The sequence below is a fragment of the Filobasidium floriforme genome (genome assembly GCF_021052385.1).
Source record: "Filobasidium floriforme strain CBS 6241 chromosome Unknown HD553scaffold_10, whole genome shotgun sequence".
NCBI lineage: Eukaryota > Fungi > Basidiomycota > Tremellomycetes > Filobasidiales > Filobasidiaceae > Filobasidium > Filobasidium floriforme.
In genome coordinates, this window is record NW_025763631.1 from 187,928 (window position 1) to 214,417 (window position 26,490).

The 26,490-nt window shown below is 53.3% G+C and overlaps 8 protein-coding genes across 8 annotated transcripts; 5 read left to right on the forward strand and 3 right to left on the reverse strand.

The window, feature by feature from the left end:
• Positions 1–2,408: 2,408 nt before the first annotated feature.
• HD553DRAFT_341806 (uncharacterized protein) lies at positions 2,409–3,809 on the forward strand (the record flags this gene model as incomplete). Its single annotated transcript, XM_046182672.1, has 1 exon — positions 2,409–3,809. One exon carries the CDS (start codon positions 2,409–2,411, stop codon positions 3,807–3,809), a length of 1,401 nt encoding a protein of 466 aa, XP_046036785.1.
• Positions 3,810–4,702: 893 nt separating this feature from the next.
• Positions 4,703–5,029, forward strand: HD553DRAFT_252772 (uncharacterized protein; the record flags this gene model as incomplete). Its single annotated transcript, XM_046177328.1, has 1 exon — positions 4,703–5,029. A coding segment is annotated over one exon (327 nt), but the record flags the coding sequence as incomplete, so codon positions are not given.
• A 3,214-nt stretch (positions 5,030–8,243) lies between these two features.
• On the forward strand, positions 8,244–10,085 carry HD553DRAFT_341808 (uncharacterized protein; the record flags this gene model as incomplete). Its single annotated transcript, XM_046182673.1, has 4 exons — positions 8,244–8,265; positions 8,355–8,935; positions 9,015–9,348; positions 9,445–10,085. 4 exons carry the CDS (start codon positions 8,244–8,246, stop codon positions 10,083–10,085), a joined length of 1,578 nt encoding a protein of 525 aa, XP_046036787.1.
• A 2,373-nt stretch (positions 10,086–12,458) lies between these two features.
• HD553DRAFT_349821 (uncharacterized protein) lies at positions 12,459–14,256 on the forward strand (the record flags this gene model as incomplete). Its single annotated transcript, XM_046183487.1, has 2 exons — positions 12,459–13,338; positions 13,412–14,256. The coding sequence occupies exons 1-2, from the start codon at positions 12,489–12,491 to the stop codon at positions 14,254–14,256; spliced, it is 1,695 nt and encodes a 564-aa protein (XP_046036788.1). The 5' UTR covers positions 12,459–12,488.
• A 1,120-nt stretch (positions 14,257–15,376) lies between these two features.
• HD553DRAFT_310734 (Six-hairpin glycosidase-like protein) lies at positions 15,377–19,249 on the reverse strand. Its single transcript, XM_046179864.1, has 15 exons — positions 18,691–19,249; positions 18,334–18,536; positions 18,098–18,234; positions 17,910–17,996; positions 17,799–17,845; positions 17,591–17,730; positions 17,442–17,510; positions 16,837–17,370; positions 16,585–16,768; positions 16,496–16,521; positions 16,197–16,425; positions 15,978–16,134; positions 15,886–15,913; positions 15,783–15,809; positions 15,377–15,710 (listed from the first exon to the last, which is right to left on the reverse strand). The coding sequence occupies exons 1-15, from the start codon at positions 19,037–19,039 to the stop codon at positions 15,531–15,533; spliced, it is 2,397 nt and encodes a 798-aa protein (XP_046036789.1). The 5' UTR covers positions 19,040–19,249; the 3' UTR covers positions 15,377–15,530.
• Positions 19,250–19,989: 740 nt separating this feature from the next.
• Positions 19,990–20,743, reverse strand: HD553DRAFT_323765 (uncharacterized protein; the record flags this gene model as incomplete). Its single annotated transcript, XM_046181435.1, has 5 exons — positions 19,990–20,255; positions 20,322–20,436; positions 20,467–20,571; positions 20,597–20,601; positions 20,665–20,743. The coding sequence occupies 5 exons, from the start codon at positions 20,741–20,743 to the stop codon at positions 19,990–19,992; spliced, it is 570 nt and encodes a 189-aa protein (XP_046036790.1).
• A 735-nt stretch (positions 20,744–21,478) lies between these two features.
• On the forward strand, positions 21,479–23,742 carry HD553DRAFT_310735 (alternative oxidase). Its single transcript, XM_046179865.1, has 8 exons — positions 21,479–22,102; positions 22,209–22,300; positions 22,382–22,464; positions 22,571–22,781; positions 22,867–22,931; positions 23,041–23,275; positions 23,354–23,478; positions 23,543–23,742. The coding sequence occupies exons 1-8, from the start codon at positions 21,766–21,768 to the stop codon at positions 23,649–23,651; spliced, it is 1,257 nt and encodes a 418-aa protein (XP_046036791.1). The 5' UTR covers positions 21,479–21,765; the 3' UTR covers positions 23,652–23,742.
• On the reverse strand, positions 23,743–26,161 carry HD553DRAFT_310738 (uncharacterized protein). The gene is made up of 5 exons (XM_046179866.1): positions 25,461–26,161; positions 25,060–25,366; positions 24,364–24,948; positions 23,945–24,280; positions 23,743–23,882 (listed from the first exon to the last, which is right to left on the reverse strand). Exons 1-5 carry the CDS (start codon positions 25,793–25,795, stop codon positions 23,826–23,828), a joined length of 1,620 nt encoding a protein of 539 aa, XP_046036792.1. The 5' UTR covers positions 25,796–26,161; the 3' UTR covers positions 23,743–23,825.
• Positions 26,162–26,490: the final 329 nt, after the last annotated feature.

The window sequence follows — 26,490 nt, forward strand, 5'->3', positions numbered from 1 at the left end:
TTACTGCGCTCCGTCTGACCATCCGTCTGGGGATGGAAGGCGGTCGAATAACTAGGCTCGACACCGGACAACTCACAGAACTCCCTCCAAAATCTCGACGTGAACAGCGTTCCCCTGTCCGAGATGATCTGCCGGGGAAACCCGTGCAATCGTACCCACTCCTGCAGGAACATCTGTGCCAACACCTTGGCGTCGTTGTCCTTCCGACAAGGCACGAAATGTGCCCGCTTGCTGAAGCGGTCGACGATCACCAGGATCGCGTTCGAACCCCTCGACTCAGGTAGGTCCGTGATATGGTCCCACGTGATCGACTGGTAGGGTTCCGTCTCTACTTTCGCGGGAGCCAGTTCATCGACGGGTTTGGCCCTTGGCCTCCGGTTCCTCTGGCACTTGTCGCAACTAGCCACGTACTGGCTAATCCACGCCTTCATACCCGGCCAGTAGAAATCTCTACTCACCAAGTCCTCCGTCTTGTCCCGCCCGTAGTGTCCGGCGGTCTTCCCATCATGGAGCCTCTTCAGGAGCTCCGTCTTCAAGCTTCCCGCATCGGGAACATTGTTACGGCGGCGAGTCCGCCGGGCTGGGGCCCCGGGTCGGTCCGCCGGACAAGTGAGCGGGAGAGAGGCGAGGGTAGGAGTATACATCTATATAGTAATAACGGATGCCCAGCATCCGGTCTTTAGCGATAGTACAACGTTCGAATGTAAACAACAAATACGGCGGAGCCCGCCCTCGGGGTGGCCCGCCGGAACGCGTCTCGGCGCGTCCCGCGTCTCGGCTGCGTCGATCTCTAACAAACATACACCAGCCCGTCGTACATGAGCGCGCCTCCCGGGCTCAGACTGTACCGACTATTCGTCAAGGTTCCCTCCTTGACGCCCTTGATCAGGTCTCTCGCGACCGGATCTTCTTGTCCCGCAGGGATCAACGCTTTCAAGAACCAATCCCCTATGACGGGGATCGTTCCGCACAACCGCAACGGGGGTTGTACCGTCGCTGCGCTGACCACCAGCGCGTCTGCATTAACGGGGCGCAGCAGGGTCTCTGCCTGCTTGGGCTCCGTCTCCTCCATCAACTCCTCTCTCCTGCTGAGCGCGTCAGCCTTCCCGTTCTCTGTCCCCGGCTTGTACTCCAACGTGTACGAGATTTGGTTCAACAGCTGAGACCATCTCGCTTGTCGGTGGGACAACATCTTGTCCTTCTTGAAGTACTCCAGGTTCTTGTGATCCGTAAGGATCCTCACCGGAAACTTCCCGTCCAGGTAATGCCGCCATATTTGGCAGCAGTACACGATGGCGAGCAGCTCGCGATCGTGTACGTCGTAGTTCCGTTGAGCCGGCGTAAGGCTCTTCGACATGAACGCCACGGGGTGTAGTTTCCCGTCGTCCCCTACCTGCGACATCACCGCTCCCATCGCACCTGACAACGCGTCCGTCTCCAGTACCACCTGGCGCTCCTCGTCGTAGTGAGCGAGGATGGGCGCCTCGGTGAACGCCTTCTTCAACTCCTTGAAGGCAGTATCCGCTGACTCCGGCCAGTGGTACTTCACCCCTTTCTTCGTCATGGAAGGAAGAGTCGCGATCTGGTAGGAGTTCGGTGGGCAGTCCGAGTGATCGAGGAATCGTTTCAGCCCCGCACGCGAGAATAAGATAGGGAGAGAAGAGGGAGAAAGGGGTGGGATGACGTAAACCCCCTCTCCCCCTCCCTCCCAAGCCGGCGAGCCATCCTCCCTTCTGATCGATCAGTTGATCGCGTAGATCGTATGCTGTCCAAGGAGAGGATCTACCTTTTGCCCTTTCCCTTTCGAACAACGTGTCCCCCCCCTTTCAACACACACGCACATACACATCTCCCTTGCTTGGGCTCGTTCCACCTGGAGCGACCGATGATCATCACAAGTGTCTCCTGACCTCTCTCTCCAAGGATGGGCCGCCGGACTATAAAGAGCGGCCGATCAACAAGTCCTTTCGACCGTTTGGTCATTCTTCTCCACCTTCTTCTCCACCGCTTTTCACCCAATCCAACCCGTCCGCACCCCCGCTCAAGTTCAAATTCATAAATTCGTCAAGCGAAATGGTCGTCACACGCTTCCAGAACCAAAGGCAACAACGGCCTGTTAGACACATCTGTTTGGACGACCGCTGCTCGCGCGCGAGCGCGAGACCTACATCAGCAGAGTCTTCTCCCATCATCACCTCATGTACTTAGATAGCATATTCATCATCTCTCTCTCTCCCTGACTGCCTCTTTGTGGCGACGCAAGCTGGATCTTTATCTGAGGAAGAAGTCAAAGAGAGAGGGCCACGTACGCACCATATAGACCCCATCCACGATACCACGTCCACGATCTAATCACCTTCGAGAAATTTTTTCCCCGGGACCACGCAGACACCCGATCGATACATCGCATGGACGATAGAGCCAGAGAACGTACCCGAAGTAAAACAAGAGAAGCTATCCGATCTCAAGTAGCCAACAGAATCGCACTATACGAATTACCGGGACATCGTTTGACACTGTTGAACGAACTCTACCAACCGATCAACCGCCCCGCCACCGAAAACACAGCCGAATCGGGAAGTCAACAGCCCGACGACCCTCCCCCTCCCCAACACCCCGCTCCAGTACCTCCCAAAACCCCGGCAGGCAAGATGTCGAACATCGTGAAGGTCCCTAAGTTCGGTGGTGACAACTTTCGCAAGTGGTACAACGATTTCGAGAACTGCATGTTGTTGTTGGACTGCGACGAAAACAACGCGAAGCAGGCGAAGTTCTTCAAGGTGAATCTGATCGAGGGTTCGGCGGCGGCGATTTGGTACGAGACGATTCCGGCAGAAGCGAAAACGGACTGGAGCCTCCTTGTGCCGTTACTGAGGAACCGTTTCGACAACTCCATCGAGGACAAGAGGTCAGCCTTCCGCACCTTGTCTACCACGAAACTGACCGACAAGGACATCGGCTTGACTACGTCCAACGGGGAATTCAAGCACGTCGAATGGGCCCGCACCATAGCAATCGCAAAGGAACGCTCAGGCCAAGACCCCGACAACCTGAACGCCTTCTTAGTGATGAACAACATGGGTCCCCACATCCAATCACTCCTCATCGCGACCGGCTCGAGCTCCTCGGTTAGCGATATCTGCGCAAAGGTCGAATCGCTGACCCCGAACGAGATTGAGACGATTAGGGAGATGGTCAAGAGGGAGACAGAGACGGCGGAGATGAGGTCGGAGGTAGCACAACTGAAAAAGCAGCTCCAGAGACAACCACTCGGAGCGTCTCAACAACAGAGCCAGCAGCAAAACTCTTTCCAGCAATCGACGTGGGCTCAGCAGAGCCTGCCAGACCGTGACAACAGCGTTCGTGTCGAACCGGGCCCATTTCCGCCCACTGCCGAGGGTCATATCAGGTACAAACAAGCGATCCAAAACTTCTACAGGAAATACGGCGAAGGTGCGACGGCCAGCCTTTCTCGACCTTTTCCCCTCAGTCCGGGAACGGAACCCGCCGGCAGCAACGAGTGCTTTAACTGCGGGTTGAGCAGCCATCTTCGTCCGCAGTGTACCGCCTCTTACCGTTTGCCCGACAATGAGCAGAGGTACAGGGGATCTGTTATGAAGCAGAAGAGAGAGATGAACGTCTTTTCAGGTTCGGCGCAACAGCAAGGGAAGCCGATCCGGTTCATCAGTCATGCCAACAGTTATGAAAGGGAGTTTAGACACCTAGCGTCGATGCCGTTATCACCTCCGATGCAGCTGGGAGACCTTTACGAGTCGGACGCGGGAAACGACGAAGGCCCTCACCCGTAAGGGCGGAGGTGACAGGCCGTGGAACAGGAACGCCGAAGGTAGGGGTCGGAACGGAGGCGAGGGAGAAGGGGGAAAGGTGCGGGAAAGGATGGAGGAGGAAAGAAGGATTTAAACTACTGGATCAAGACGAAAAATTCAAAATGCACGTGGACAGAGTCGCTCTCATGGAAAATCCTAGATTGGACGCATCTGGGTCATCGCTCTCGGTTACATCTTCTTCTTATGTACCCCATGCGGTGCTTGTTAGTCCGGGGGGTATAACCCCCCAGGGCGACTCTGAGGTGAGCCCGAACATTTCGCCAGGGTATTCACCGAACGTTGATACTGCGGACGGTGTTCCATTTCGAGCTGTTCGAGAATCAACGGATCTAAGGCCGATCTCCATTCCGGTCGAATTCGACGGGGACATGCGAATCAAAGCAGAGGCCCAGACCGACTGCGGTGCACTGCTGAACGCGATCAATCACGACTGGTACCTAGCGAACGCGGGCCAGTTGGGAGACCTCGACCCCCCGGACTTCCACTTTCACCTAGCCGATGGATCGCACGTACTCAATAAAGGGTCCATTTCGCTGAGGATGAACGTGATACACCACGACGGCTCGATTGAGACGTCTACGAGGTTCCAGGTAATGCCGACGAAAGATGACTGGACGATCCTGCTAGGAAGGCCGTGGTTGCGAGACAATCGAGCCCGAGTCGACTATGGGACGGAAGAATTGACGGTCAAACGAGCCGACGGTTCAGACGCAACATGGAAATCGTCGGACGAACCGGTGTCCTACGAAGGCCGGGGATTCGAAGCCCGAGCGTTCCGCAGGATACACAACGAAGAGAGAGAAGCTTGGGAATGGTCAGTGCAGCCGGAAGTGGCCGACGAGTTCACTACCTCGGACAGGGCAGAGAAAATCCTCAAGAAGGTAACCATCGGAGACAGCCTTACACTGGAGGAGACGAGGAGGGTGGCGAATTTGGTACGTGCGAAACATCAAGCTTTCGCGCTGGACCTGAGCGAAGTCGAAGCCTGCCCGCATACGTCGCACTCCCTCGCGGTGGATCCAACCAAAAAGCTGACTCGCAAGCCATTCGGAAGGCCGTTAACTGAGCCGGAAGTAGTCGCAGCGAAGAAACAAGTCGAGAAACTACTGGCGGCCGGAGTGATCGAAAGATGTCGCCCGGACGAAGTACTTTGTTGCGCGCCGATCGTGATGGCACCGAAAAAGGGCGAGCCTGAGGAGGTCGAGATCGAGGCCCTTCTGCGATTAGCGAACAGAGCCCTCGCTGACGCGGGGTTGCCTCACGATAAGGCCGATTTAGACACGGAAGACCTAGCAAAGAAAGAGAGACGAGGGAAGGTCGCAGCCGAGCCTGAGTATAGGATGTGCCACAATTTTACACAGATCAACAAAGCTACGGATGTCGCTGCGTTTCCGCCAGGAGATTTAGAGCAGAAGGTGCTTCGGCACTCGGGACGAAAGTATATCAGCAAAATCGACGCGTTGGGTGCCTTTTACTGGGTATCCCTCGATATACCGAGCCGAAACTACTTATGCTTCTATGTTCAGGGATACGGATACCTCAGATACACGAGGCTACCGATGGGCCCCACGGGAAGTCCAGGAACGTATCAGGTAGCTCTCGAACGAACATTAGGAGACTTACTGGAACCCGGACCCGTGAGCGCATGGATGGACGATTTGTTCACCAGCAGCGACGAATTCGAGAGCATGTTCCAAACCTTGGAGCTGACACTGGACAGAGCGATCCGCGACAAGCTCAGATTCGCCCCGGGCAAAACATTCCTGTTCGTAGAAAGCACAACGATAGGCGGGTCAATCGTGGACTGCCGCGGGGTCTCACCGGATCCGGCCAAAGTCCGAGATTTACTGAATTGGCCGAAGCCGAAGACCGCGAGGGATGTCCTTTCTTTCGTCAACACCGCGGCTGTCTTCAGGAACGCGATACCGAAGTTTGCGGAAGTAGCTGCTCCTCTCTACTCTCTTACTAGGGACCTGCAGCCAGAGGCGGGACGACGAGGGGCGCACAAGCACGCGCTGGAAGCGAAGGGAGTCGAAGAGCTATGGACCGACGAATGCAACAAAGCTTTCGTGCAGTTACAGACATGTCTCACAACGTTCCCGGTCGTAGTAGGTCCGATCTACGATGGACGTCCGTTCCATATTGCGTGTGACGCCTCCGCCGTTGGCTTTGGAGCTCATCTTTACCAGGAAAGGGATGGACACGCTAGCACCATCGCCTACGCTAGTCGTGCTACAACTCCCGCTGAAGCGAAAAGACATTCATCAGAGCTAGAGCTGCGAGGGGCCAAATGGGCGATGGATAAGTTCGGGAAGTATACTTACGGGCAAAAAGTGATTTTACACACGGATTGCCAGGCAGTAAAAGACTTACTACGCTCGGACACAGCCACCGGTAGCCGCGCCGGGTGGAAGGAAGCGATCGCAGGGAGTCGCATAGTCGACTTCGTCCACAGACGCGGGATCGAGAATGAAGTAGCTGACGGACTCTCCAGAATCGGATCAGGTGCCCCGACGGCCACCGACATGGGCTGGGAAGAGACCAAGGGCATCGAGAACAGCTGGATGAATTGCAGGATGATAACGAGGAGCTGGGAGGACGACCTCCTGCGACGCTTCGAAAACGACGCATTCGAAGACGTAGTCCGTTGGATCTTACAGCGGAACACGGACGAAATCGAGGAATCTTCGAGAGAGGACGTACAGCGACAAGCCTGCAATTTTTTCATTGAAGGAGAGAAACTCAAGAGGCGGGCCGACGGATACGGAGTAGTCGAGGTAGTTCCGACGACAGAGGGATTACCGATCGCGGAACAGGAACATCGAGAGAAAGGCCACTTAGGCCGCGACTTGATGACGACTTCCCTGGTTCAACGATACTACTGGACGACGATGCGAAGAGATATTGACGCAGCCATAAGCAGTTGCCCTCGTTGCGTCCAATTCGGAACAAGGATGCAGAGGCTCCTCCTGAAACCGATCATACGCTTCTCACCGTTCGACATGGTAGCACTCGACTTCTTACACATGCCGAAAGGGAGAGGAGGGCTCGACATGTTACTCGTAGCTATCGACTGCTTCAGCAGATACATCATGGTATGGGCCTTCAAGGGTAACCCATCAGCCGACAGAGTCGTGAAATGCTTGACGGACATCGAGAACAAGTTCGTGACCCCGAGGGAGTTACTGATGGATAACTTTTTCGACAACAAAGAGGTCCGGGAATGGGCGGAGAAGAAAGGAGTCGCTTTGACGTTCAGCGCGCCTTACGCTCACGTAGGATTGGTCGAGAACGCCAACCACCTCGTGCTAGAACGCCTCCGACGACTAGCGAACACGGATATCCACCACGTCCCCCTACTCGAAAGAGCCGTAGTCCCAACCAAGTGGCCGACGGAATTGGACGCGAGTGTAAGAGCGCTAAACGAACGGAAAATGACGATCCTGGGAGGGTTCTCACCGAAAGACTTGTTGTTCGGGAGCAACATCGGAAAACGAGAAGGATCGGACAGGGTCGAGCCGGCGGTACGAATGCTGATGACAGAAGCGATTCGTATGGAGGCCTCGGACGCTTTCGTGAAAGAACAGGCTCGACGACTGTCCAAGTCCAAAGAGTGGAACGCATACGCTCCCGCCATCGGCGATCTGGTGCTTATTTACGACGCATCGGGGGACAGGAGCTTCGACACCGGATGGAAACTGAGGGCCCGCTGGCAAGGGCCGTACGTCGTACATGACGTCAGGCGCAGGTCAGCGAAGGTTCGCACACTCGATGGACGGCAGAAAGGAGGCTGGGTAGCGTGGGCGTTGATGAGGAGATGGAGGGATTTAAGAAAGGAGGCCGGAGGACAAGAAGGAGAGGTGGAGAACGGAGGAAGGGGGGATGACGAGGAGAGCGACGGACGGAACTTGAGATCGGGGAACAGACGACAACACGACAACAGAGACGCGACCGATGAAGAGGCGCGGTAAAAGAAAGCATCATACGACAATCATCTTCACATCATCATACATCAGCCCGACGCATACGACTGCGCGGCCGCGACCGACGTCGGATCGAATCGACAGACAAAGAAAAAGCACAACGAAAAAAAAAAAAAAAAAAAAAAGAGTTATCATCGGGTTTCGGGTTTTGTGAGTTTAGTTTAGTCTCACCGAGAGAGAGAGAAAAAGGGGGGTGGGAGTGCTCGCGCGCGAGCGCGAGACCTACATCAGCAGAGTCTTCTCCCATCATCACCTCATGTACTTAGATAGCATATTCATCATCTCTCTCTCTCCCTGACTGCCTCTTTGCCGCGGTCGACCCGTCTTGGTGCAGGTCCATCCGGACCAACCTAGCCCTCAACTCAAAGGTCACCTGACGGCCCGTGAAGTCATACAGACGGGGTTCGATGTCATGGCGAGAGAGTCCAGTACAGGTGAGTGGAATGATATTGCCTAGCTCTCCTCTTTCCGTACATCCTGAGCTCGTTCTTGAACTGAATCCCATTCGATTGAATACTCCCAGAACGCCAAATGGGAAAGGGTCCTTTGACACCTTCGGTCAACACCGTCAACGCCCCAACTCTCATCAACACCCCCACTCCTACCAAGTTCGCAGGACCTCTTTCCAACAACCCAACCTCGGGTCGTTTGACTCCTTTGCGTCCTGTTTCATTCATCAGCAAGGACGATTTCAAGCTATTCGGCAACGGGATCGGATTGTTTCATCAGAGTACCCCTAAACACCCTTCGCCACTCCGGTCTGACATCGGATCGTCGCCCACTTCTTACCCTGCTTCCCTCCCCACTTTCAACGACAAACTCGACATCAGACACCACTTCAATGACAAGGGTGAGGGAAATGACAAGCAAGATCGAAACCCGGAAGAAGATAAGACCGACCACCTGCTCATCACCCGGCTGTTGACCGATATCTGCCTCGAACAAAAAGGCGATACAGCGTTCAGGGCACTGAAGATCGCGCTCAAGGTCGTCGAGCGGAACGCTTGGACTCTCGGGGTTGGAGCAGAGGATGAGTGGTTCGTGAAAGCGTGTCAGATAGCGGACGGGTCAAGGCCAAGGGAGGAAAAAGCGGATCGGCACGAAGTGAGTCTGTCGAGTTGTGCTCGTGCAGCGGAGGGAGAACAGGAAGACTGATCTTTGCTCCTCGAACACTGACTTGCAGACGTTATCCATGCAGAAACGTCTGTACGAATCCTTCGACAACAAATGGACCGAGGACGAAGGCTCCTTCGAAGACTTGATGAAAACCGTTCCCTTCCGGGTCGATCATATCGTCAACACGTCTTTGACGAGGCTGAGATCGCAAGGCAGGAGGATGAGAAGTCCTTTAGCCGCCATCAACCCGTTTTGTGGTTCGCCGGAAAGTGAAGCGAAGGATCGAACCCTCGATCAGGCGGAAGAGACGGTGCTCTGGGCACCTGGGAATACACCTTGGGCCAAGGGACCCGTGGAAAGGGTGTTTCCCGAGGAGGAGGAAGAAGATGACAGCAAACTCAGTAAGTACACGTTCATGGTCCAGCTCTGCCCTGTCGTCCTCAGCGTTCCGTTTGTACCTTGCTGAGCTAACGCACGACCCGACCCGTTCCAAATAGATAAGGGAAAGGGCCGAGCCAAACGTTACGACGTCAAGATCGCCGATGAACCTCCCCAGATCATTCCGAACCCTCACAATTTCATGGACCGTGACGACTACAAACACAACGAGTTGATCTACCACCAAGATGGTGATCGTTTGCTCAACGACGTCTTTCATCGAATGGCCGGACCTTCTCGCTTTGCCGAAGCGTACATCGAGTCGGTCGATAGTCAGGATCATGAGCGTTCGTTGGACGAGGTCATGCATCAGATGATCGAACATGCCAAGTTCATGTCGTTGCAAGGAGATGCCGCGAGCCTCTCCAACATGGACTTCACGTCGATCGTGGACGACAACCGGGATGTTCAGCATTGCGACTTTACCAAAGAATACGTTGACACCTTGTTATTCAACCCGTCGCCTGGTTCAGTCAAGGACACGCACGTCACTTGCATGGCAAATGATGCGGCCGAACCGCTCTGGCTCCTCGATCCAGCTCATCAGGATGCGACGCGACCGTCAAACGTTCCGGGACAGTATTCCGACGACAGCGTCTCCGTCACCATCAACCATCAACGCTATGCTCGCCAGCCAGAATTCAAGCCGAGGAGGCGGTTCGCTGTCGATTCGGTCGCAGCTTGCAATTTTAAAGCTTGAGACGATTCTGCCTCGAGCCGGTATCCGGCCAGAGACCGATGATAGGCTATTGGGAGGAAGTCCTCCCTCCACAATCTTTTGGGGAGACCGCATCCCCACTGGTGATACGAGTCTCGTCGTCATACATTGTCCAAGAAATCGGCGCGACTGTGATGTTTGGGATATGATCGTCATGGCAAGATTGGATCAGCTTTGGGATTGAGATGAGCCGGTGCGCGAGGATTTGGATGATAGATGAATCGATATACGTTGACTACTCCAAGGCATCTCATTGAATTGTCGAAAGATTGAGAAGATATGCGTCGGTCAATAGGCTTGTACACTAGGAGTTTCATGACCAGCTACGTTTCGGATGACCTGTGAGAAACTTTCGATGACATTGCCTCGTCCACGTTTGGCCTCCTCTCGAGTATGGATATCGATGGCCTTCGATAGCGGTTCTCGAGTCAGTATCAAGCGGAAGGTAAGACGGATGATGATGATGATGATGATGATGATGATGATGATGGACTAGCTAGGTCCATGATGCGAGAGGGAGTCGTCTGGAAGCTGGACGTTGGCAAAAGGGCGACGCGTATATCGCATTCAACAAAGCTCTCTGGACGCTCGGCTGTGTAATGGAAGTGGTAGGATATGGATTTAGGACGTATTCACACAAGAATCCATTCTATGTCAACGGTCAGTACCGGCTCGCGCATTTTCCCAGAATTATATAGGGCTAACTGAATAGACGCCCAGCGTTTATCAGGGCGGTGCAGACAAAAGTCGAGACGAGTGTGGCAGCGATCTGCATGCAGAATGGTTGATCTTTGCGTAATGCGCTAATTTGAGATCTTTGGAGAATTTCAAAGCATGGCTGGTTGTTATATAGCCGAACTGAAATTCGTTCAAGGCAGATGAATAAGAGAGCTATTCAATCATGCTGAACGATTCACTCACCGACTTGAAGTAATTCATCGCGAGGGCGTTACCGGCGACCCAGGCTCCACCAATGAATTCCGCAATGACGTTGAGGGTCGTCTATCGGGCATTACTTATCTGTGTGAGCAGCTCATCTGATTTCGAAAATCCAGAACAACGTATTCTGTCTACTTGTGAAAGGTCCTTCTGTGCGTCGCCAGAATGACCAGGATGATGGCCGCGATGATGGCCGCGCATGGCCAAGTCGACCCGCGTGCGTGGCCACGATCGAGTCCGAGCGCGGCCAGGACGACCCATGCGTGGCCAGGATCGAGGGTCCTTGATGTAGCCATGCTTGCATGTCGACAACCATCGTAATCGACGACATTGAGCCCCTAATCAATCACAACATGGACGAATCATCAGTCGTTGCCTGCAATCACTGCGGACATCAGGTCCTGCCTCTGGACGACGAACCGGATGATCGTTGGAGCCAGACGCCGTTGTGCGACGCTTGCCGGTGTAACAAACAAAGCCGCAGGATCACCATCGTTGGGAAGCAACATCGCTTCCGCTGCAAGGACTTGGCTACCCACCAGGAAGAACGTCGATGCTCTCGCTGCCTGGCTACGCGTCGGCCAAACAAGCGGCAAAAGATCGGCAAACAACAGCAGGACTCGGCCGAGCTCACTGCCGTTCATCTGGCTCCTATGCCGGGAGGTCGATTACGACTAGAAGTACCCCTGAAGCATCCTTCGGGGTTGGGATCGACCCTCGATCTAGTCCTTCGTCACATCTTTCGCCTCTCTCCGGCCGAACCATCCCACGACCAGGTCATGGCGGCCGTTGTCAAATCCATCGACAAAAACAGGGACGAGCTAGCTGAACTCTACAGACGGATCACCACGTCGACAGGCTGTCTATATGTGAAACAAGCGACAGTTCAGGGTGCTAGCGACGATCTTGACGAGGTCGTAGATAAGTATCTTGAAGGAATAAACGACGATGACGATCTTGATTGTTACGGCAAGTACATCAGGCCAACACGAAACAACTTGCCACTTCGAGAGAGGCGACTCGTTACCCCTCATCATATAGAGGTAATTCACCGCATCCCGGCTGGTACTGGTAAGGATGCACCACAGAGACCTTGTCCTGTCGTGCTTGCAAAGGTATTCAAGCGCATAGAAGCTGAACGGGCCGGTCGTAAGATGCTTGACCGCTTGATACCCGAGCCAAACGTCGTCGACCTTCTTTGCGAGCGCTGTACAGTGGGGTCCGCACATAGACGGAACGCTTTATTGACAATTTGCTAGGGCGTGACTACTATTGTTTTACACGTCATCTCTGTCGTGTCATACGATGTTGTTATCAAATATTATCAAAGTGGGTGCGACGACATACGAGCGAGAGCTAGTGAACGTATATATCTTCCTTTGACTTTCTTCACCTATTATTGCTATAACCGAGCAGATCCGATACAGTCACCATCAATCTGCCACCATGGAACCCATTCCCGATCCGATACCCGTGTCAGAGCCCTACTTTGATCTCGGCCCTTGCCACTTTCCCATCACGACCACATCCTCGTCGGCCCAAGAATGGTTCGACCGGGGACTCGCCCTGTGTTACTCTTTCAACCACGAAGAAGCCGTCAAATGCTTCTACCAGTGTCTTGCTCACGATCCACAGTGTCCCATGGCGTATTGGGGAATAGCTTATTCGCTAGGAGCCAACTACAACAAGACCTGGGAGATCTTCGAGCCGGGAGAGGTGGAGAGCGTGTTGCCCAAGATCAAGGCCGCTCTCGATCGAATCAGCGAGCTCGAGGTCGAGGGGGACCAGTTGGAGACCGCCTTGATTGGCTCGCTACGAGCGAGGATGCCAGACGATCTCGAACGTCGGGATTACGAGCAATGGAACCGTGCTTACATCGCCGCGATGCGAGAGGTATACAAAACGTTCCCCGACAACCTCGACGTCACCGCCCTCTATGCCGAAGCGATGATGGTCTTGACCCCCTGGAAACTATGGGACGTACATACCGGTCTCCCAGCTCCTGGTTCGCTAGCGGTGGAAATAGAGAACGTGCTCGAATCCGCAATGAAGCGATTCCCTCTCCTAGCCGATCGACACCCGGGGATCTTGCATTTCTACATCCACCTAACAGAGATGTCTTCTTCCCCGGAAAAAGCTCTTCCCGCAGCCAACGCCTTGCAAGACCTTCTCCCCGACGCCGGGCATATCCAACATATGCCTTCCCACATCTACTTCCTCGCTGGGGACTACCAACGAGCTATCCGTTCCAACCAGCTCGCAGTGCAGGCCGACGAGAAATACGTCAACCTCCGAGGTCCGGGGGGGGTTTTACTTGGTCTACCGTATGCACAGTATGGAATTTATCGTCTACAGCGCCATGTTCGCAGGACAATACCGAGTCGCTATGCGGTACGTGGAGATGATCGAGCGGAACCTCCCCCTCGGGGTGGACCTGGGTACGTCCGCTGGGTATTTCATCGAATCGACCTATGCGATCCGTGTACAAGTCTACGTGAGGTTCGGAAGGTGGGACGAGATCAAATCTTTACCCCTTCCTTCGGATCCTTCGGTTTATCCGATCACCACGGCCTTTACGCATTGGGGCAAAGCAATCGCATATTCCGCTACCAGGGACGTCCCCGCGGCCGAAGCTTCCCAAAAGCTATACTTGAGCGCTTTCGAAAAAGTCCCTGCGACAGCTCTCATGTTCCCCAACACCGCCCGAGATGTCCTCTCTGTAGGTACAGCCTTTCTCCAGGGAGAGCTCGAGTACAGGAAAGGCAACTACGATACCGCGTTTTCCAGCTTGGAAGAGTCTATCCGGCTGTACGACAACCTAGTTTATACCGAACCTTGGTCCTGGCTCACCCCCGTTCGACACGCCTACGCCGCCCTAAAGCTCGAACAGGGGTACGTTTCCGAAGCCCTCTCCGTCTACTACGCCGACCTGGGTTTCAACGACACTTTAGCTCGGGCGCATCAACACCCCGGTAACATCTGGGCCTTGAGGGGGGCTTATGAATGTCTCCTCAAACTGGGCAAAGAGAGGGAAGGGGAAGCTAAGATCGTTTGGGCGTTGTTGAGGACGGCGATGGCCATGGCGGACGTCGAGGTCGAGGTCTCTTGTTTTTGCCGGATTGGCGAGAGGGGCGATGAGGGTGAGGACTTGGTAAAACAGGGAGAAAGTATCGGGCGGGTTGAGGAGGGGGCGGGGAAAGGTTGTTGCGCATAAATTCGAGGGTGCTGGATCGAACGGGAGGACGGACCGTGGATCTCGTTCGCGTATAGAAGCGAGCAGAAGATTCACATGAAACACGGACACGAAGGCCACAGTCTTCGTGGACGCACGATGATCGAGGGAAATGAAGCGCAGACTTGACATGATGCAGTATCGGATGTAGCATTAAAATGTAAATCACTGGCCACCTGGTCCCGTCAGATGTATCTTGCATATTGCATACCCTATACCCCAGACTACGTTTCACCGCTCGAATGGACTATTCATGGACGATCATGCTGTTCGAATTTTCACGATAGCCCTACTATATGTACGTGCATCGACCTTTGCGTACGTATGGCTGTTATCGTTGAGTGCATACCATGGCTTCACACTGACCAATATGAAGACCAGCTCAGCATGATCGCGCTTGCGGTTTTGTGACATGCGTGGGCTCAAAGACAGGTGGTCTCCACGGTCCGGAACTTGCTTATTGACGGGGGTCCCGCATCTCCGTGGAGAGGTAGCGTGAAGTCGAAGTCTTGTGCAGGCTTGCGCTGGAGCTGAAGCAAGAGAGAGAGAGTAAAAGATACAGGCATTGGGAAGGTAGATAGTGGAAGTGAAGCCGAGTTTCTGCTCTGTCAGAAAGAAAAGCATATATGTAGAAAAAAGAGAATCGGATCGAAGACGAGTGAGAGTTTCATTTTCAAGGTTTGAGCCGAGCCAATGTCGCATCAGGGTACTGGTAGGCTAAATGAAACATGTCGCGGTCAGGTAGACAGAAACGAGAACCGTTACCCTTCGTTCCCGCTTCCATCCCTGGAATGAGCCGTAGCGTGCTACCTGGACCATCTCGGCATTCAGAGTTGCTAACTTTTTCTCCAAAGCAACCCTCTGCCTCTGCTTCTTCCTGTCAGCCTTCTCCTGCTCACTCACCTTGCCCTTTTTGGGCTGGGACGAGATTGATGACAACGGTCTCGCGGTTGCCTGAGGCTTCTTTGACGGTTCCGACGGCTTTGACGGCTTTGACAACCTCGCGGTCGTTTGAGGCTTGATCGACGGTCCCGTGGGGGGGGGAAGGGGCCCGCAAGATCAGATTTGATCATGCCACTGATTCTGATCGATGAGGGGTCTCCTCGAGTTCTGCGATCATGTAATTATGATAAATCCAAATTCTCCAACTGGCTTATCACGTTTTGCCTGCTTTGTATACTGTATATAGGTCACATTTTGATTTATAGCTCGTGTCCTTCTCCCGTGTCTACTTTTCCTACCGCCTCGATACGTGCCTATGCCCCAGTCCTTGGGAGCTGAACTCCACGGAACAAGCTCGAGCTGGTCGTGCCGTTCCCCATGGTCGTCATGGTGGAATTGTCGTTCTCGATGATGGTGATCAAGGGACAAGTAGGAGTGGCGAGGTATTGACCGTATTCACCGGCAGTCCAGAGCACGACTCCGTTCGTCCAGCCCTGCGATATTGAGAGGACAGGTTTAGCGGGGCAACCTAGGTATAAATGAGATGAACGGGTGAGGAAGCTCACGAATCCGATGACCACTTCGTATTCGCCCTGTCAGATCGAAGAGAAAGCAAACGGGACCTGTGAGTACGGAATCAAAAGCTTGTTATTCATTACAAGAGCTTACTCCGCCTCCGGCAGCATCGACATCCGTCCTGTTCAAGATAAATTCGCACATTCAGGGGGAGTCGATCGTTAAGACGGCCCAAAGCGACTCACCCGTTGAATTTCTCAAACATGTGGCCATTGTCTTCCGCGTTGCCCGACCTAGCATCACCTGGAAGGGACTGGAGCAGACCAGGAATCTCTCCTCCAGTTGCATACCAACTACAGAAGGTCGACTGCATGTATCGGTTCGCATACTCGATGGCGATCGCTGCAGGGACGCATGTCGGAGCGTTAGCCGGATCACAAGCTTGAAACGCGACCGAAGCTCACCTTGCCACCAAGGCTTGCCAGCCTGGATCTCAGCGACATTCTTAGCGAACAATTCCGAGTTGGGTCCGATGGCGTCGGCGGGTTGTACAGGGAGGTCAGTCTCGTTCATCCCGAGCTGGCCAGTAGGGATCGCCGAAAAGTCGGTGGAGAGGACCGTATCCAAGACCGTCCCATTGGGGTACAGCCTGCCGACAGTCTCGAGCGCTTTGATCGAGGTGTAGGTGTGGGGCTGGAAACGCAGCAGAAGTTTGATCGTCAGTGGACGTCAGGAAGAACATCATGCGTTACCGATCACTCACAGGCCAGACGTTGGGGAAGTCCCAGTCTGTGAGCAAGCGCAAGAATTAGAGTCCGCCGTTTGATCCAATTTCAGCCGGAAGCGACTCACTGAGACCAGTCTCGAGCAGCGTCGCAACGCTGGGCGAACCAGAATACTTTCCGGCAATGTAGCGGATCCCCTCGAACACCTGCAAGGCGGCCGTCTCGTTCGAGACGATCTCGGGAGGAGTGATGTTTTGCCACAGAGGGAACAATCCACCGGCGTGGAACAAGTCGGCCCTGGCATCGGCGGTCTACGTCCAAGGTAGCTCATAGGTCAGCTTGTGTTTCAGCCAAACTCGCCCAAGCACCTGACACTCACGGTATTGAAATCGTAGAAGTACTTCTTGTCGGCATCCCAATGAAGATCGATGATGGCCTCCCTAGTCTCGTTGGCGATCATCCTGTGCTGCGTGACCTTGCTCGTCAAGTTGCTCATCGTCGCATTGTCCGCCGACCCGTTCATCTCGGCCATGTACCGCTCGTACAAGTCGGCCAAAAGCACGTGATCCCCGTAAAGCAAGGCGTTCAAATCAACGGGGATGATAGCCCGTGCGTTCAAAGTCCGGAGCGCAGGGAGGTTGTCGGTCACGTTCAACAAGGGTTCCTTGCACCATCGACTGCTGTAGTCCCACCCGCTTTCAGCACCGGTGGCGAGCTCGGCGTAGAGGTCGGACCGCTGCGACTCGTTCAGAGCGGGTTCGGCGCCAAAGGCGGTGTTAAAGTCCTCGATATATCCTTCCGGGCGCGGGGCCGTGTTGATCGAGACGTCGTATCGGTAGACCGTGTGGTTTTGGCTCGTGTAAGGGGACGTGATCGAGATGGATCGGTTGACTCGCCACCATTCGAGTTCGGTCTGAGATCGCCCGCAAGATAGGAATTTCAGCCACGGTCTGTGGATGGTCTATACGATCTCATCCGACTCACCTCCAAGATCGGCAAAGCTCGTTCAAGCACCGACGTATTACCCGTCACCTGAACGTAAGAGTTGACCATCTACCCACCAGCCACATCGGAATATATCAGCCTCCCATCTCTTCATCCTACTTTAATCACCACGAGGGACCTTTACGCACCATAGTGAAGACCGGCGGCTGACTCCTGTTCAAATAATACTTCCTCCCTCCGTTCGGCAAGAACCCGTAAGACTCGACCAGGTCCATGAAATTGACGAGCAGGTCTTCGGCGTATGAATACAGTTGGCTTCGCAGCAGGCCTGCGGGATGACTATCATAAGCGCTTTCCTTTCGTCGTACGGAGCATTCCGACAATGGGCGCTCGTACCTTCGAGGATCCAGTACGAATCCCAATAATAAATCTCCCGGTACCGACTGCATTGAAAACACTATCAGCTTCAGTACGGAAGGAGTGGTACATAAGGGACCACGAGCTTACCCTCCCGGGACGACGATCGTCCTGTTCAACGGGATCAACGATGAATCACAGTTGGTCCCATTACAGATTGCCGACTCGTTCGTCTCCCTATCCTCAAACACAAGAACAAGGCATATTCCAGAATTAATACAATCAGCCTCGTTTGTCCCCTCTATCATAACCAAAACCCGCAAGCAACTCGAGCTCACCTAATAAGCAAAGCCCAATACCCATTCACCAGACTGACAAACCCTTTATAAAACTGATCGTCGATCTGGTCGAGCACGGCGGGTGTAGAGTTGAACCCTTGGATGGTGACCGGGTTGAGTTCTTGGCCTTCTCCGGTCTATTTTTTGTTCCGTCGGTTGTCGGGATGGGATCACCGTTGTTAGTATCAATATCGAACAAGGACTTCCATCAAAAGGTTAGGTAAAGTAAGGCTCACAAAGTACTCCTCAGCGAAATCCAGCACCTCCCCATAAGTCGCATTCTGGGGCAACTCCCCAAACGCCTGGAAAGTCTGATTAACACCCAACCTAGTCGGTTTATCGCTAAACGTCTTGGAATCGCCATAAATCTGGGACAGCTGGACGAGCTGGAGGAGCGGGCCGGCGCAGTATGAGGCGTTTGAGCCTTGTTCGCACCAGTCTGTTTGGGTCAGAACGAACACAAGGACAAGGCGCAAGGTCGAAAGGGTGAGCGAACCGCATGTAAACGTAACCCGCCTGCGCGGTATACCGCTCGAGAGGGAGGAGAGAGAAAGGCTAGATAGTAGGTTACAGTAGGTCGAAGCCAAACTCACACTGCGTAGGAGGTTCAGGCGCATAAGGCACCACATCCCCCTCCCCCTCCCCCGTCGGGACAGCCGGAGTGGCCGTAGCTACAGGTACATCCGAGGTACTCGAAGTAGCTACGAAAGATACCAGCGTAGTTGATACTGTGAGCGTTGTCGGTTGGGCCGAGTTGGCGGGGAGGACGGCTTGGGAGGTAGCACCGGATGATGCTGACGCCGATACCGATGCAGATGTTGGAGCGGGTTGAGAAGAGGCGGTAGGAGTAGAACTGATGATAACTTGGTCCTGGGTCGAGGTCGATGATTGACCCAAGGCTGACGCTAGCAGCGTCGAGAGGGTAAGAGCTCGGACGAACATGTTATGGTCGGCGAGAGCTTCTTGCGATCTGATCCGTTCGAGTATGGACTTGCAGCGAACCACACGAGAAGAGAGGAGGTGTCGATGAAAAGAGGGTCGTTCTCTGTGTTATATACCTCCCAGCTGACTGTGAGAGTAGTGCCAAGTCCAACCCACTTTGAGCCCAAACCCTCTTCGCCCGAAAAGTCACCACACCAATCGATGTCACGAGAGCTGACGACCCCTCTGGACCTACCCTCCCGCAAGCTGATGACATCATCATCATCGTCGCACTAAATCTCACGTGATATTCTCGATCGAAATCATGTCTCGGTTCGCTTCGACCCTTCCGGTTCTCGGCTCGCTTCCCCGGACGCGCTGTCGGATTGATCCCGTGGGCTTTTCGAAAGGGTTCTGCGCCACCGTTGGGCATTGACGATCATGACGTTCCGAAACAATCAAGGGGTCAGGGGGCCCGTGGGAGAGAGGAGAGAAATCCAAGGAGGGTCATGGGATGCAGATCTCCTGGTGCGTCTCGAGATACTGTACAGCACTCGCTCAACAATTCTGCGGGAAGAGAGGCTTTGACATCATCGAGGAAGACTTGTATGCTTCTGACCGTGCTATTGTTGCGCAAAGAAAACATCATGCACAGCAAGTGCTTGTCCTGCAATGCCCTGCTGTGTAGCACAAAATCCACGACCCGACAGTCCCTGCAGAATGGAGTTGAACTTGTCATCACATCCTCACAGAGGGATGCGTCAGGACGACGCGCGACCTCGACGGCGCCAGCTTGGAGTACAGTAAGGACATCGACTCCTGGCTGTGCGAGTACTCGGACGATTTCCATCTGCGTGTCCTTCAAGACCTGCTTTCTCTTTCATAATCCAACCCGTGTTTGTAGAGCGTTGTTGGTTACGTTTAGATTCGGTCTACAGTGACCGCACTGCTACGACCATGGTTTTATATTGTCAAGCAACTCCATTTTCAAAGTAGCAAGTCGAGTCAAGTTGCTCTTTGATCCGATTGCCGATCCCGTTACCAGTCGAGTACTTTGTCCTTTCACCAGCTTTGTTGATTCCATCCCGGATCTCGTCAGGAACGTTGGAGAAGATCACGTTCAGCACGGAACCCTCGAGCATAGGCTTAGTTTTCAGCCTGGCTTGCGGCATAATGCAGGTGACGATTAAAATGATTGCCGCCAGCGAAATCCCAAGATAATACATTTTCACCGCGTCTATAAGCTCGACCGCACCACTTGTCCAGCGAGATTGAGATTGAGGACATTATGCACAACGCATACCTGTACTGCTTCTCCGCTTAGTAGTGTACCATACATAAATACTTGCAGTATGACTCCAGTAGTCGTCCTCCAGTCTGGAACTGCAAGGCGGTGTTGAGAATATCGGCGGATCTCTCTGTTGAAAGCGAAGATGACAAGGATTTACCTCAAAAGCGCCCTGCCAATGTGCAGGCTGATAATGACCCCAACCGACTATCTGACATGGATCATAGACCAGTGATCCGGTACCGAAAAGCGGCTTTCTCAGGATCTATATACTGTAGCATGGTGCTTACCTTGACTGTATCGTAATCGTTCCAATTCTAATCTTCGATCGATTCAGATTGTCCGGCATAAACTCTACCTGCAAGATAGGCACGGAATGATACCAAGGGGTTGATATTTCTTTCGAACTGAGTGGCAAGATGCAGCGGTCTTGGCATTCAGTGGTTCGATCATTTGCCCAAGATCGATTGCGAACGCTATGATGCGTCCAATCACACGGTACCGAGTTCTCCTGGCAGATGACCGCGATACCTATGGGAATTTATGGCCGTGATGAGCTCTAGCTACATCGATGACGAACAGTCTTGCCGCCGTCGTTGGTCCACATTCTCTCTTGCGCCATCAGAACTGTCAATCTGATAGATTTTGTGATATTGAGCCGTGATCCCGATTCTCGGAATCGATATAATTGGCCGATCTAATCTTTGTCATGAGTACGAAGTCCACGTGTAGATCGGATGCCTTGCATATGTGCCTTGGATCGTAGAGATAAGGATATTGAAACCTGGACCGCCAAGGGGGGGCTGTTGACACCGGCCGACCACTAGGTAGATCGCTCGCCTCGGAACTTGAATGGCGATCGCCTGGTTCCACTCGCGAAAGGGGTAGTTCCCAAGCACATGCTCATTCAATCATCGAAATCGCTGGCGTGGCGTAAACAACTCATTGATCATCGATCAGTCTGCTGATAATGCCTCGTCCACCGCGCCATTTATCCATTCCGAATGCGCAACTTGAAACGCGACGGGTCCGCGGGTGAAGCGCGACGAGTCTCACCCCTGACCAATAGCTGCCTCCCGGGTGAAATCGCATCGCGGTCTTCGGCGAGAATTGACGATCCCCGAGGTTCGAGGTTTCGAGAAACTTTGGTAAACGGCCCTTCTTCTCTACGAGCCTTGCACATGTGACCGTGATGTACTAGCGGGAGACGGATCGGATGTCGAGATTGAATGGTGATGCTTTTACAGATCTCGGAAGCGGCGATCGGGAAAGAAAGGTTGCAGGTCAGCGAATGGCAGGACGTATAAAGGAGGATTCCTCGCTGTCATCGATCGATACCCTTCACCGAGTCCAAGAGGCGCGATAGTTCATACGATACACTTTGATCATCATACGACACTTGGAATCTCCATCACCAAGATACCCTAGCATACACTCAAACACCAGACAACCTCTTACCATGAACACCCTCCGACCCCTACCCACCACCTTCCTCCGAACAGGCCTCCGCCTCCGAACCCGATCGACCGCCACCTCACTTTCCGCTTGTCGCCACCCTATGTCCTGTACCCTTGCAAGGACGATGACGACCAGATCCTTCACTCAAACTCAAACTCCCATCGCAACTATATTTTCGGGTCGAGCTTTACACGCCTCAGCGGAGCTAGGCGAGAGGGTAGAAAACTCCACAGCTCTGTTAGAACGGACTAAATTGCAAGAAGAGAAAAAGATCGAAGAAGGTCTGGATAGTTCTAAGCCTATCGGTGGGAAGGGTAGCGAGGGGATACATTTCAAGCGTGAGCCATCGCATCTCGTATCCCAAGCGATCGGGTATCGTATGACAAAGGCTAATCCGGTAATGTTGTGTCGTATTGTATTGTATTGTGGGGTTTGTACACGCAGAAACGGACAGCCTCTTGGCGGCGGTCCATGATCTACAAGATCCGTCGAGGACCGGACCTTGGACGATCAGTCATCCCGTCTACACTCCCGAGGTGGGTCTGATGAACATCTTATATGTCCTCATCAGGATCGCAAAGAATGGTGATGCTCACGAACTCTATTTGATGTCACAGGAACTACGATCAGTCAAGGTCGTTCGAAGGGCAACCGTCACGCTCTCAGACAAGCTCGCTGCAGGTCTCGTCAAGCTATCCCGGTAAGCCCTATCCTTCCCCTTCCCCTTCCCCTGCCCCTTCCTCTCATCTCATCTCCTCCAACCGACTGACCCCCTTCATCGAAACCACTTCCCACATCTCGCTCAGAACATGTTACGACGCCCTAACAGGCTATTCCTTCCGACACCGCCCCATCCCCACATCCGGCCCCCCTTTATCCTTGGACCAACTACGTAAGGGGAACCACGTGATGACCCCCGAACAATGGTTAGCCCGTTGTCTTTTCCTGGAATCGATCGCTGGGGTTCCGGGGATGGTGGCGGGGATGTTGAGGCATTTGAGGAGTTTGAGGTTGATGGTGAGTTCGGTTCCCGATCACATGACTCCCGATCTTTGTACAATGGAGCTGATTTCAGGTGGATTGGCTGCGGTGGGAATGATAGAGACGGGATGGAGGGTGGATCAACACGTTGATGGCTGAAGCGGAGAACGAACGGATGCACCTCTTGTAAGCCTTTCCCGCCTTATCTCACACTCCCCACTCACTCCTCATAACGCACCGTGACTCGCCATTACTCACCATATCTTATCCCACACGCCGACTATGCAACTTGCAGGACCTTCATGACGATCAAACAACCCTCAATCTTCTTCCGAGCCATGATCCTCGGCGCCCAAGGCGTATTCTTCAACCTCTTCTTCCTCGCCTACATGGTCAGCCCGAAATCCGCACACCGGTTCGTAGGGTACTTGGAAGAAGAAGCTTGTTTGACCTATACGCTGTGTTTGGAGGAGATGGACAAGGGGAGGTTGCCCGAGTGGAAAGAGATGCCTGCACCTGCGATCGCCATGGTGAGTCCCCGTTTATACTCATACCTCACGTTTTCTCAGGAGATACGAGGCTGATGATTCTTTGTGACCCATGTGCAGGACTACTGGAGACTGCCAGAAGGATCGACGATGCAAGATGTCATCTACTCGATCCGGGCGGACGAGAGCGCTCATCGGTTCGTCAACCATTCGTATGCCAGCCTGGACCAGAAAAAGGACTTTAGGTGAGTGTTCCTTGAGTTTCAATTTTCGCGAATATCTGGCGCTGATATTCGCCTTGCTCCTCAGTCCGTTCGCTCTGAAAGAACCCTCAGCGGTCTTGAAGGGTACCAAACCGGGTTTCACTAGGGAAGAGGCCGCCGAGTTTGTCCGTCAGGCGCACCGGGAAGCCGCTTGAGATCGCTGTTTCCTTCTTTGATCCTATGCATATACGTCCTTTCTCTTGTCTGCTGAATGGTTGAGTGGATGATACACTGTATTTCTATATTATACCGCTTTTACCGATCGTTATAGTGATCTGCCTTGATTCCGGTCGTAACTTCCTGCATGCTAAGCTATTGTCGTTCGTGGTTCACATCGCCAGGACAGTCAACGTCTGTCTGATCTGTCCATCTCCATATCCTTCAGCCTGTTTAGAAACCCCTCGTATCAGCTTAAATAGCGCGTATCGCTCACTGGCACGTAACTCACCCTGGAGATGATGAGCGAACTATCCCCGATCATGACCCCCTCGGTCAAATACTTCTTGCCCGTTGTCGTCACCACATACGGCAAGCTGCTCATGATCGTCTTCCGGAACAAGAACGGGTTGTTCAATATGCTCAATCGGGAGACTAAAGTCTGCTGCGTCCCGTCCTCCAGTTCACAAACCGGGCCGTTCGTATGATCGCGTTCTCGGAACGAAAACGTGGCATTCGGAGAAAAGTCCAGGACTTCGATCTGATAGGGTCCTAATCGAGGGCGCTGGACGGGTTCGTCAGATCTTCGACAGAGGCGTGCGTATCGATATCCGTGTACGAAACAGACCTGCCGGCGAACAAGAATCAGATCGACGTATTAGCGTTCAACACCCCTGTCATCAAGACTCTCCGGTTCCTCCCTACACTCACCCAATTGACACCCAACGTATTATCCTCAAAGATCCTCGTATAAACGCTTCCCCAAAGCTCCCATTCCAGCGTCAAATCCCTCCTCAGATCATAATCCTCATTCCCTATCAAAACCCCTTGACCCAAATAATACTCCTCCGCTCGATCAAGGCAGGAACTATACCGCCTCCTGGCCAATTCTAACATTCCGGCTTTGGATGCTACGATGACGACGTGTGTGAAATCGTCCGCTGTGGCTGTCATCACCGTCATGTTGAAGACCAAAACGCCTTCCTCGGGATTATCCCCGAACGGCTTGCTCGGCCCCAAGTCGTTCCCTGCATGCCCCTGCGCAGTGGGGAAAGGCGGATCCGGCCTCATATCCAGGTCCACCTGTACGTCCTCTTCCAGGGGTAACAGGCGGAACTGCGCCATCGGGACCGGGTACAGTGAAGGGTTCTTTGATGCGGTAGGGAGAGCAGACCGGTCGAACGTGTAGATCTCGGCTGTGGGATCGTCGTCCGGTCGATGGAGGGTGATCATGAACTCAGTTGCGGTGAGGAGGGCAAAGCTCGCTTGACATAGTGAGAGGGGGAGACGGTATTGCTGCAATACGCCCAGACAGATCAGTCGATGAGATTCTCATTCGATGTCCGGCTTTCGAATTTGAAGTCTTCTAGTATAGCGGATCAGAAAGAAAGAAATGCCAATGCTCACACACAGATGTTCCCCCGTCTTCCAATTCCAAACGTTCAACTCCTGATTATATATCCTCCCACTCCTCACCTCCACCGGGATCGTCAACACGGCAAAAACATCCCCATAAACCTGCAAGAGCTGGCTGACGATCGTATTCAGGGGGAACAGCGGTGGGCCTAATAACGGGGTCTCCTTTGAATTTGGAGGGGCGAGCGGGTGCGGTTGGAGGGTGGACAGGGTGAGGAAGGTGTATTTCTGTAGAGGAGTTGGGTCACGGGATGTGCTGGAGGGTGGGGTGGGGCGGTCGTGGTATCGAGAGGATGGTCTACCGAAAGCCGAGGATGGGGCAGTATGAGTAAAGTTACATCGGGTTACGAGACGAAGTCATACCGCCAAACTAGGTTCGCATCCCTACTCACAATGCCTCGCTGAGGATCAACAAATCCTGCGTAGGATCCAGATGGACATCCAAAATCCCCCTCCCCGTACCCCTAAACGCCATATCCACCCTCTTCCTCAACCCCGGTTCTCCCATCGGTAACCCCCACAACTGAACCTCTTCCGCCAACTTTTCCGGTCGTTCCCTCGGACACCACAAGAACATGCCTTCTTGCATCTCATAGACCGAGGTGCTTCCTTCTATGACGAGTTCCTCTGTCACACGTGGTTTTAGGGCCAGCCAGTTTTGTTGCCGGGTTAAGAGTTCTGAGAGTTTTTCTTGGGCGGATAAAGGGGAGGAAGGGTTATCGACCATGGAATGTTTCCAGAGGGCGAGTTTGTAGCGTAATGAGGCTTCTTGAGAGATTTCATAACATCTTCTACAGGTCTACAGATCATGTCATACCATATTGAAGTTCACGTTGGGTCTTGCTTCAGCTGAAGTACAACAGTACAAGTGATATGTAATTATGTAAAGACTAACCGAACCGAAAGCTATCAAGGAACGAGCCGTATCCAAGTACCCCGCTATTCGTCCTACGAGTTCGTCCGGCAGTCTCGACAAGATTCCGTTCGGATTCGAGGCCTCCATGTTGCAAGCTACCGGTGGTTTTATCTACCAGGCTTAAGATAAAGTTGAGTTCGACCTGGAATAAGGGCGACGATATGGTCTTGATGATTTTTACCATGATTACCATAACCCTCAACAACATTAGCCAAGGTCCTAGGTCGATTAGCTTTCGTCATATTTCGATTAAGTAGAGGCAATGGGATTACGTAATACATCCGCGGTGCAAGCGATCCATCGAGCCTTGTTTCAGCTCGTTTTAGCTTGTTTCAGCTGCATCGAGGCGATGCAATTTGCGATCGGACAATCGTGTCGCAAGTTGCATCATTAGCACGGTTCTTTATATAAGGTTTGGATGGATGCCGTCCACAAGCTACGAAATTTGAAGCGCTCTCGAACAAAGATCGCTATCTGACACCTTTACCAGCTATCGGTTTAGATCA